This window comes from Lipotes vexillifer, unplaced genomic scaffold (genome assembly GCF_000442215.2).
Source record: "Lipotes vexillifer unplaced genomic scaffold, Lipotes_vexillifer_v1.1 scaffold382, whole genome shotgun sequence".
Classification (NCBI taxonomy): Eukaryota; Metazoa; Chordata; class Mammalia; order Artiodactyla; family Lipotidae; genus Lipotes; species Lipotes vexillifer.
Genome location: NW_006780611.1, coordinates 5,571,675 through 5,583,136, shown reverse-complemented (window position 1 = coordinate 5,583,136; position 11,462 = coordinate 5,571,675). Strand labels below are relative to the sequence as shown.

Genomic DNA, 11,462 nt, shown 5'->3' with positions numbered 1-11,462 from the left:
TGCGAGCCTTGTAATCCATCCCTGCGAAGCAGATAAGACCGTCACACTTCATTTTGCCAATGAGGAGGCTGAACCCTGTGGGGGTTCAGTGACTTGAAAGCTCCGTGCGGCCAGCCCGAGAGGAGCAGGGCGCCGATCCGGATTTGTGCGGCTCCAGACGCCGGGTGTGGCGAGCCTCGGCCAGAGCGCGGGGACAAGCGCTGCACCATTGGGCCGAGGTGCCAGGAGGGTTAAGGGAGACACGTGAGTGAAGTCCCGGCGCGCCCACCAGCTGGTCTGATCTCCCCCAGGGTAGCTCCGGCACTCCCAGCGGGACCCTCACGCAAAGCCCCAGCCACGCGCCAGCAGCTTCCCGGGCGCCACAGAACGCTCGGCGCTCGGGCTGTCTCCAAGTCGCGAGCTTCTCGGCGTAGGCGTGAACATCCGGGTCATAGATTCCTAAGGACCAATGAGCGGAGGAACCGTGATCCAGGAGGCGGGGCGAAGGCGGGACACGATGGCCGCCCCCAGTCAGCCGCGTCCGGGGGCTTGTGGGTGTTGCACCAACCGGTAGCTCAGCCACTGGGGACTCGCTCTCTGCTTCACCCGCCGAGCCTTCGTCGGGCCAGGGCAGCTCTGGGAGGCGGCGGCCAGAAGGGGAGCCATGGGGACAGTGCACGCCAGGGTAAGCGGCCCAGAGACCCGCGGGCTGCTTGACCTCTGAGTGGGCGCCGCGGGGGACGCCCTCGCGGCTGCGGCCGGGGTTGCCCTGGTGAGGGGACTGCAGGGCTCCGAGGCCGGTGCGGAACGGGGCCGGGGATCTCCGCCTGTAGCGCCCCAGCGCTGGGCCGCCGCGGGCCGGGTGGAGGAGGCCGCAGAGATGCCGCCAGCAGGTACCGCAGGCTTTCGAGCAGAAAACGGATACTCAGAGGAGGGGCGTGACTTGCCCAAGGTCACTTAGCGAGGCAGTGGCCCGGAAAGGAGTCTCGGGCTTTCCGTGATGTCCTACAGAGGAGGAATAAGCTCTTTCTATCCTTAGCGGTTTCGGGCGTCTTAGTACCTTACCCGTCACCTTTTCCGAACTCTCCCGCCCAGCCGCTCCTGGGGTCTTGCTAGACTCTTAGAACACCAAGTAGTGTCTTCCAACCCAGACCCAGCTAGGAGTCCTCGTGTCTCTTGGTTACCGTGCAAGGACGGAACCTCGCTGAGCTTTAGTTCCCACTTTTAAAGTGGAGGCAGTGATAGTACTCACTCACCGGGCTGTTAGGAGAATTGAAAGACAATACACGTAAAGCACTTGCTTGGGTGCTTAGCGCGGCACCCAGGCTGCCCAACTGCTCTTTATCGTAATCTTAACCGAGACCCAGAGAGTGACTGTTTGTCCAAGGTCACACCGTTAGAGCCTCAGAATGTTCTAAAACTCAGACCTCCTGAGTCCCAGCCCTCAACACAACTTCTCTTGTACAACGTGGATTGTTTCAGTTGCCCTGCTGAGAAGTTTTCAGGAGTTTCCCAAAAGAGTTTAGCCCAGACTTCTCAGCCTGGTGTGCGGGAATGGACTTAACTTCCATTTCCAGATACTTCCTGCAAATGAAACACCGTTCCTCTTCCGACACACTCTTTGGACCGTGCTGTTAGGCGGAGCTCCCTCTCTCATCACTCACCCCCACTCCCATCTTCTGCTGGCAAAATAGTCCCATCTTGTAGAACTCAGTTCAAGTCACTTCCTATATAAACCTCCTTATCTCTCATCATTTCCTCATTTTGGATGTGTTGCCAACCTTCCTGACATTTCTACTCTGGTGCCCTGTTTTAGCTCTGCATTTTTGACTTATCCTTTTAAAGTCTAAGTTTCTAGATGACGGTAGGAGCTGCATTTTACTTGCCTTGCATCCCTTGTAGCATCCCCGTATATATGTAAGCGTTCATTCGTTTATTCAACTAATATTTACCAGTGGTCCACTCTGTGCCTGGCACTGTTGTAGGTGCTAGGAGTACAGGAAAAAAAAGTCTCTGCTTTTATTAAGCTCCCTTGACACTAAAACTGCTGCTCCTTTGATTAATGTATTGACAAGAAATAATTTCAGTTCTTTAATTTGGCCTTTACATTTCACTAGCCAGCATTGTTTGAATTTTGGTCAGGACTCACAGTAAGAAAACATCCCATATTTGCTATCTAGTACCTTCATGCATATGTGAAACAAAAGTTCTGAAACAGTATTTACCCTTGATACCTATTATTTTTTCTTGTATTTTCTATCTGATTCTAGTCTATATCACTTTAAAGGTGCTGTTCATAACTCATTAAATTTATTTCATGTCCTATTTCTTCAGTTAGCACTGCCTTGCCTAGTGCCTGGCATGTGGCGTTGGATAAAATTTGTTGACTCACTAGTAGACCGATCTGCTTAAAGGTTAGAGGCTAGATCCAAATATTTATTTTAATTCATTTCACTAAATGCATACCCAGACACTGGAATGTAAATTCTGTGAGGGTGAGGACCTTGTAAGCGCTTGTCACATAGTGGGTGGATATTTGGTGAATGAATGAATCTCTAGTAGTGAAACAGTTAATTTAGGACATCAAGCTTTGGTGCAGTTGTGAAACTGTAAAGACATCACCTTTTGAATTAAAGGCTAAATTTCAGATTTAAGAATACAAATGGGTCTAGCATGTCTTTGGTGAGGTATGTTTCATGCTTTTGAGGTTTTAGGAACCGTAATGGAAATTTTGTGTCATAGACTTTATGCCCAAAGTCTATTTGTCAAGCATTCAGATTAAGAAGAATGAATATGTGCATATATTCCTAACCATAGTGTATGCTCTGCATAGACAATCTGCGCATCTATAATATACTTTTTTGCACTACATAAACTTAAATACAGAAAGCATGTTCATGAAATGTTGCATTAAAAAGTTACTATTTTAATTTGTTCATATTTTTGAGAAATATAGTAATGATCTCATTTTAAAAATATTTATACAACAAAAACAAAAGGATAATTATGTGAAATAAATTCTGTTTCTTTGCCCAGCATTATCTTCCCTTTTTACTTATGTAAATAATCCACTTCAGCCACTAAGGGAAGGACTGGTTCTGTCTCATTCACGGCTGCATTCCCTGCTCTTTAGGGGACAGTAGGCACTCAGATGTTTATGAAATGTGAGAACAAAAGAAAAACAATCATTCACTCACCCATTCCATAAATATTTGAGTATTTCTGATATAGCAGGGCAGATAAAAATAAGAAAAAGCAGTACCTGTAAAGGTCATAAATTTCCTCCAAGAGGTGTCTTGTGAAGGAGGGACTGATTCTCCCTGAAGAAGCCAGGGGCGGCTCACAGAGGAGATGGCGCTGAAGGTGGTTCTTTCAGCTCTTTCGGGGGAGGCAGGTAGTTAACCTGAGCGGAGAGAACCAGGTGTGCACAGGCACAAAGGTGAGGGTCGGGGGTGGTGAGGATTGAATCTGGAGTAGCCGGTGGGGGCCGCATGGTGGAGGTCCTCATGTGCCCTGCTAAGGAATCTAGTTGTATGTGCCCCTGAGGGCACCTTGAGGACTATGGGAGTCTTTTAGGGCAAGGATGGGAGAGAGGACATGGTGCTGTCAGGCCATTACCTTTCCGGAGGACCAGTGGCATGATGGAGGATGTGCTGACAAGAGGCTGTGAACATTCCAGGGAGAAGGTGAGAGGGGCCCGGAGTCCCCACTGCTCCACATTCTGCAGATGTCAGACGCTCCTGTGCGCTTCAGAAGTGCTTATCTGTAGAGAACTGGTGGAGTGAGGAAGCAGCCGGATACTAGTTTCCAGAGTTTTCCCCAGAGTTGCCTGTTTCTACCATCACCTGGTGCCACACTAGACCTTCTGAATCCATTTCCACGAGTGTCTGGGAATCCCCGTATATATGTAATAAATATACAACGTTATGTGTTCATTATTATACATACTATTATATTATCATGTCTCCATAATTATTATTATAGAATCCTTATTCAGAAGAAGCTAGAATGCTTTTGAGACAATGTCAGTTCAGACTTAAGGAAGGGACTGCTTTCTGGCTGGCCCGTTTTATGAGCATATGCACTTCCCCTTAGCGTGTGAGACTTTCTGAACCAAAACGAATTATCAGAGTCCAGAAACATACCTTTTACTAATTTGGCTGGTTAATATAATTATCCTAGAATGTATCCAGTTTTGATTTTAAAAATTAGGATACTTTCTATAACAGGAAAGCAAAAAAAAAAAATTTTTTTTTTGGTCTTCAAATGGGCCTCAGGTGTACAGAACTAGGTGCGGTATAGTCCTCGGTTCATGGCACAGCCATTGTAGGTTTGCGCCTGACCCTTTCGCTGATGAATTTTCGTCTTTGCTTTATGAATTAACAATACTCTGGACAGCGAGGAGTCAGCGCCAGCCTAACACCTGTGCATCGACAGCCGCTTATGCTGCCCGTGTGCCCCCCACCCTGCTGCCTTCAGCCCCAGAGGGGACCGTGGTCCTGAGTTTTCTGGGGCACCGTCTAAAGACAAAACTAAAAGCTTTTTTTTTATCATTATTATTTTTTATTTGGCTGTGTTGGGTCTTCATTGCTGCGCGCGGGCTTTCTCTAGTTGAGGCGAGCGGGGGCTACTCTTCGTTGCGATGTGCGGGCTTCTTATTGCGGTGGCTTCTCTTGTTGCGGAGCACGGGCTCTAGAGCGCAGGCTTCAGTAGTTGTGGCACGTGGGCTTCAGTAGTTGTGGCACGTGGGTTCTAGAGGGCAGGCTCAGTAGTTGTGGTGCACGGGCTTAGCTGCTCCGCGGCATGTGGGATCTTCCCAGACCAGGGCTCGAACCCATGTCCCCTGCACTGGCAGGCAGATTCTTAACCTCTGCGCCACCAGGGAAGTCCCAAGCTTTTCTTTTTTAATATACGTTCATTTATCTGTGGTTCCTCCCTCCGTTTCAGAGTTTGGAGCCTCTTCCAGCCAGTGGACCTGAGTTCGGAGCATTAGGAGAAGAAGCTGAGTTTGTTGAAGTTGACCCTGAAGCTAAGCAGGAGATTCTTGAGAACAAGGATGTGAGTGTCCCGCTGAGGGCCGGGCAGAGTTGTTCCTAGACACACTCGCTTCCGCAGGCCGCCACGGAAATGCAAAGGGATTAACCTGTGTCGACACCTTTATCAAAGGGGAGTTTGCAGCCAGCTGCATCTCAGAAAGACTGGACACTTGGAGAAATAGTTTCTGGTTTTAGAGGAATGGTTTTTCCCCGGTGATTATTTACGTGGCAAGTGTAAACAAACACATTTTTGAATTTATGTTACAAAAAAAAAACCCAAAAGTATTTCAAAAAGAAACTCAGATTATGCTTAAGTTTATTCTTTGTTCCATGCTCCCAGAAAACAGACCTTGGGTCTTTTTTTTTTTTTTCGCGGGCCTCACTGTTGTGGCCTCTCCTGCTGCGGAGCACAGGCTCCAGACGCGCAGGCTCAGCGGCCATGGCTCTGCTCTGCGGCATGTGGGATCTTCCCGGACCGGGGCATGAACCCGCGTCCCCTGCATCGGCAGGCGGACTCTCAACCACTGTGCCACCAGGGAAGCCCAGACCTTGGGTCTTGAATAAAAGCTTTTCTAAACTTCGTTGCCTTTGAAATTAAATACAGTGGGAGAAATGTAAGCACATTTTTCATTAATTCTTTTTTTTTTTTTTTGATGTTGGGGGTAGGAGTTTATTAATTAATTAATTAATTTTTGCTGTGTTGGGTCATCGTTACTGTGCGAGGGCTTTCTCCAGTTGTGGCAAGCGGGGGCCTCTCTTCATTGCAGTGCCCTGGCCTCTAGCTATCGCGGCCTCTCTTGTTGCGGAGCACAGGCTCCAGACGCGCAGGCTCAGTAGTTGTGGCTCGTGGTCCTAGTTGCTCCACGGCATGTGGGATCCTCCCAGACCAGGGCTTGAACCCGCGTCCCCTGCATTAGCAGGCAGATTCTCAAGCACTGCGCCACCAGGGAAGCCCCTATTAATTCTTTGCCTAAGATCTTAGTATAGTATTCTGATCCCCTGGAAGTCATACAGTTCCCTACCACTGCCCATTATCCCTGCTTGATTTGTTTCCGTTGCTCACTACCATCTACTGTACTGTGTATGTTGCCTATTTCTCTCCCCTTTAGAATATAATCTCCATAGAGGCAGGAATTTTTATGTTTTGCTCACTGCCATATTCTCAGTGTTCAGAATGATACTTGGTTCATAGGTAATCAGTGCATTTTTATTGAATGAATGAATGAAGTGAGCATTTATAGACAGGCGAGAGGCTCTGAGCCAGCATTTATCAGGCTATATTGAAATCCACACAAGATCTCTGGCAAAATACATGCTGTTACTAAACCAGGTCACAGTCAGTGTCATCCAGAGGCCAGTGCTTGGGGAACATTTGGGGAAGGATGTGTAGGGGACCTCTGCACCCTGCCTGGGTTTAAGACTGACCTGGTCCTTGGTCACCTGGCTGCAGAGACCTTGTTGATATCATTCACAGGAAGTAAAGACCTAGTCAGTTCAAGTGACCAGTTTTTTGAAAAGGTGAGGAATTAAGAAGCATGGATCATTAAATTAAAAAAAAAAATCTTTGAAACTAATTTCAGACATTTGTCTTTAGCCTCGATGCCTGATCTCTTGCCCTGTCTGGTACTCAATAATCTGCGTCCCCTTGTCACGTCTAGGTGGTCGTCCAACATGTTCATTTTGATGGGCTTGGAAGGACTAAAGATGACATCATCATGTGTGAAATTGGAGATGTTTTTAAGGCTAAAAACCTTATCGAGGCAAGTATTCCCTCTGCTTGGCCTTCTTGTCCATTCCCTTCTGAAGATCCCATGAAGCTCTGCGTGCTCACACACTGAGTACCCCGCCCCAGCCTCCACGGATGACCTTGCCGCCTATGCTGAAGGGGGCTGAGCCCCCTCAGTTCCCAGAAGCCTCCCACATACTGACGTGCGTTTGCCTTCACCCTTATCCCGGAGAAGAGGTGTCTGTCCTCCCGTCCACGGCTGGCGCCTCTCTGTGTTCCTCACAGCCGTCCCAGTGCTGCCGTAGAGCTGGTGGCAGTGGGTGCTGACCCTTCCCGCACCCCGTTAGCGCTCAGTGTGCTTTGCCTTGAGGGCCCTCAGCGGCCGGGGGCGTGGGCTCTTTGTAGTTACCCGCCCTCGCCGTCTCCTCGGGCCTTTACTCTTTATCCATTGGGGTCTTTCCTGGGTTGCACTGTCGTCTCCTCCATGGCTTCCTTCTGTCCTTCTGCCCTCGGCACCACATCTCCCTGCCTGGGCAGAGTCGCCAGCAGCCTCCTGAGGCCACGTCCAGCTGCCTTCTTCCAGTCCCCGTTCTACTGGACCTTTCAGCAGTGTTCGGCCATTCCCACTTTAAAAAACTGTATTTTTTTTTTTAAGTTTAAAGTAACTTTTTACTGAGTAATCTTTTTACTCAAGTAATGGCTCACTTGTCTGGTCTTAGTGGGGCTCTCTTCTCAGGCATCAGTACATCACACCACATGCTAAGCCGCCGGCCTAAATGCTACAGCCACCATTTACATTCCTGTATCTTAGAGGAATACAGTCTCTATTTTTATTATTATTTTTTTTTCTCTTACAGGTAATGAGGAAATCTCATGAAGCCCGTGAGAAATTGCTTCGTCTGGGAATATTTAGACAGGTGGATGTCTTGATCGATACATGTCAAGGTGCATATTATGGTGTGGTTTCTCTTTGATTCCCTCCGTCCTCCAGGATCACAGACACCTTCTGTCCAGGCAGAGAGCACCTGTGGCCTCGAGGAAGTAACTGGATCTTTACGTCAGGCCGAGGGAGGACGGGTGACTTTGAAGATGCTGTTGTCTGAGCCCCTGGATGGTACCAGGGCTCCGAGAAGGATCTCCTTCCGAGAAGGAGAGAGCCAGGCTTTTCTGGATAGCCCACCCCAGCAGGTGTCCGGATGGGCTCTTAGCAGACTCCACCTAAATGCGTGTTAAAAAGAGGAGGGCAGTAGGAGTCAGATTTCACTTTTGGTTTTTGTTCATTTGCTCGTTTACTGTGTGATATTGGGCAGTTCTGTCCACTTGGTGAGTGTTTATTCTTTCGTTAATGAGTCCCTGCCATGGGGGGAGACGGTAGCAGACAAGGCATGGTCTCCTTCTGAAGGAGCTTCTGGTCAAGTGGGAGAGCGTCGGGGACAGACAGAGAAGTGAGGACAGTTCAGCTGATAAGTCATGCTGTAAGCGGGGGGCGGCGGGCCCTGCAGGTGACTGATGAGTGCTGAAGCATGAGACCCGCTGGACTGGTACGCAGCGAGAAGGGGTGCTGGGAGACCACCGGCTGTCTCTGCCCCCTCGGAGTCGCGGTGGTAATAACAAGTGTCTGTGCTGGGCTCCGCGGGGAGGGTTTCTGCACACGACCCAGTTGGGGCCTTACAAAAACCTGGTGAAGTGTCATGGTTATTCTTTTAGAAAAAAACATTTTTCAGGTAAGGAAACAGGCTCAGAGAGGTTTAAGTGACTTGCCCCTGGTTGAACAAATGCATGACAGAGTGGCCCTTGCCGCTGCTCCGGAGGGCTTGCTTGATGGCAAGTCTTGTGGGTGGCATTTAGTTTCAGCGCTCTCCTGTCTGTCATAAATGTGACGTGTATGTGGTCAGCTGGTCCACTTCTGTCAGTGGTTCTCCGCCCTGGCTGCCTTTAGAATTACCCGGGGGGCTTCCCTGGTGGCGCAGTGGTGGAGAGTCCGCCTGCCGATGCAGGGGACACAGGTTTGTGGCCCGGTCCCGGAACATCCCACATGCCGCGGAGCGGCTGGGCCTGTGAGCCATGGCCGCTGAGCCTGTGCGTCCGGAGCCTGTGCTCTGTAACGGGAGAGGCCACAACAGTGAGAGGCCCACGTACTGCAAAAAAAAAAAAATAGAATTACCCGGGAGCTTTTAAAAAAGAATGGATGCCATCCATTTGTCAAACACCTAGAATGTACAACGCCAAGAATGAAGCTTAGTGCAAATCACACTTTAGTTCGTAGTAACGCCTCACTGTTAGTTCATCAGTTGTAACAAACGTACCACACTAGTGCAGACTGAACGAGAGGGGAAATGTGTGTGAGGGGGTGAGAACTTTATACTCAGTTTTACTATAAACCCAAAGCCGCTCTAAACAGTAAAGTCTGCTAATTAAAAAAAAAAGTGGTGCCAGGGCTCCACCCTAGACCAGCTGAATCTGAGTGTTTGGGAGCCAGTGCCTGGGCGTCTGTGAGTCTGACAGCTCCCAGATGTGACTGGTGTCCAGCCAGGGTCGCAGGGTCAGCCCCGACCGATCTGAGGGGCGCCCAGGCTCCTGCAGCGCTCAGCCCTGCTCCACTGCCCCTCAGGGCCCACAGTGGCTAAGGGGTAGCTGAACTGAGCTCAGGCACCACGCCCCTGGCTTGAGGAAGGACAGAAAAATCCACCTCCTCCATCTGTGTCGATTTGTTGCTTCTCTGCCAGGGTTCCTAGAGCCCCTCTTGTCACAAGAATTCCATGTTTTAATGTCAGCTGAATTGAGGCCCCAGGTATTCTCAAGGACCTCACTAGTAGGGGAACAAGTACATTTGGCAAATAATGTAAATAACGTGTGTTTAAGTAATGCTGCTGCTGCTTATTCCTTGCAGCAAAGTCTGTTTTTGGTATCTTCCACCACGGAAACCAGACCCAGGTTTTTGGCGTCGAGGCGTAATGGGATTTTGTGTGCGCGTGTTCTTGGGCTTTAAACCCAAGCGTTTTGTCATTTACGGCAGTGGGACCAAACATAAAACTGCATACTGGAGCTGTCTTAATTGTTTCATCTTTTTCACTTATTAGGTGACAATGCACTTCCCAACGGGTTAGACGTTACCTTTGAAGTAACTGAATTAAGGAGATTAACGGGCAGTTATAACACCATGGTTGGGAACAACGAAGGCAGCATGGTGAGATACAGGATTTTCCCTTCCTAACAGTGGAACTTTCAATTGTGAGCTTTGAAAACACGACTGATGGTAGTCTTGGAACTCTTTCACGCCCCTCAACGTTTATTTGTAAACTATCCCGTGGTCCTCATCAATCTTAGAGTTGATTATAACATGCTTTGTTATAAATGTGGATTGTTTGGGAATGCTGTGGGCATATCACATGTTCATATTAATAGTTTCCTGTTGAAATTCCCCTAAACTCCAAACCCATAGAGTTGACTTCTCTGAGCTTCACAGTCAGCAGGTTTAGCCTTCTTGAATTCACCAGGTGTGTGCACTCAGCGGAGGCAAGCTGGAAGGAAGGGCGATCGCAGGTGAAAGGCAGACCCGCATCTACATTTTTGTTCTGTTTTTGAGTGAGTCCCCACAGTCTTTCTAAACAGTTATCATTCCTTCCATGTGAACCCCTGCTGTTCTTTTTTCCTCCTATAGGTACTTGGCCTCAAACTCCCTAATCTTCTAGGCCGTGCAGAAAAGGCGACTTTTCAGTTTTCCTATGGAACAAAGGAGACTTCGTACGGCCTGTCCTTCTTCAAACCACAGCCTGGAAACCTCGAAAGAAAGTAGGAAGCCAGACGGGTCATTGAGTTCAGTGGCCTTGGGTAAAAGTTAAAGTAGGCGTGGCTTGTTTGGGAAGAGAAACTTTGCAGACTCAGCTGACCCCTCTGCAGTGTTACCACAAGCCCGTAGATTTCCTCATGAAGATGAACCCCGGAAGTGTGTTTTTAAATCTGTTGATTTAAATGTGTACAAGTTATAATCACTGTTTCAGCTTTTAAAGCTCTGTCCCATTGTCTTCTAGTTTCTCTGTAAACTTATATAAAGTTACGGGACAGTTCCCTTGGAGCTCACTGCGGGAGACAGACAGAGGAGTATCAGCCGAGTACAGTGTAAGTAGCTTTTCAGACCTTCCCTTCGGACACTGGAGTGGGAGCAGAGTCTGTTGATTGATTGATTCCCAAAGACAGCAAGCGCGGGGGCGGGGCCAGGCGTGCACAGCCACTGTGTGGTCTGATGCTCGGAGCCTCAGGCACTGCTGCTGGGGTCCCCCTCTGTTCTCTGCCCTGCCGGCTGGGCACCTCTTCACTAGCCAGGTGCACGTGCCGGGGCCAGAGAGTGGCTAATCTCCATGGTGGCAGCTCCTTTGACCTCGTCAAATTTCTTCCCTGCTCCTGACTTCCTGGGACACCGTCTGTTTGTCCCTTCTTGTACCTGCTAAGATGGAAACCTGACAGCCAGTGAAAGTTACTGCAGGTTTCTGGAAGCTTTCACCATTGGTTTACAGTTACTTGATGTCTAGCAGGATGCAGCGCATGGAATTACTATCGTTTGACCATTTTTTGGCTTTACGATGAACGCTGCTCTTTTTTTCCTTCCTTTCTAGCTCATCCTTATTCCTCCCAACCTGTTCTAGGCTTTAGTTAACGAGGAAAGACCTTGAGACACAATCCCGTATGAAAGTAGTTCCCCAAGTCTTCAGACCAGCAGCCTC

At 48.9% G+C, this 11,462-nt stretch overlaps 1 protein-coding gene across 1 annotated transcript in view; it reads left to right on the top strand.

The window, feature by feature from the left end:
- Positions 1-447: 447 nt before the first annotated feature.
- The window catches only part of SAMM50 (SAMM50 sorting and assembly machinery component), a 31,176-nt gene continuing 20,161 nt past the window's right edge, over positions 448-11,462 (top strand). The window contains exons 1-7 of the mRNA XM_007453929.1: positions 448-664; positions 4,927-5,037; positions 6,674-6,775; positions 7,599-7,686; positions 9,822-9,928; positions 10,403-10,533; positions 10,773-10,860. Of these exons, the coding sequence (XP_007453991.1) occupies positions 644-664; positions 4,927-5,037; positions 6,674-6,775; positions 7,599-7,686; positions 9,822-9,928; positions 10,403-10,533; positions 10,773-10,860 (648 nt within the window). The 5' untranslated portion in view covers positions 448-643. The remainder of the gene's footprint in view (positions 665-4,926; positions 5,038-6,673; positions 6,776-7,598; positions 7,687-9,821; positions 9,929-10,402; positions 10,534-10,772; positions 10,861-11,462) is intronic.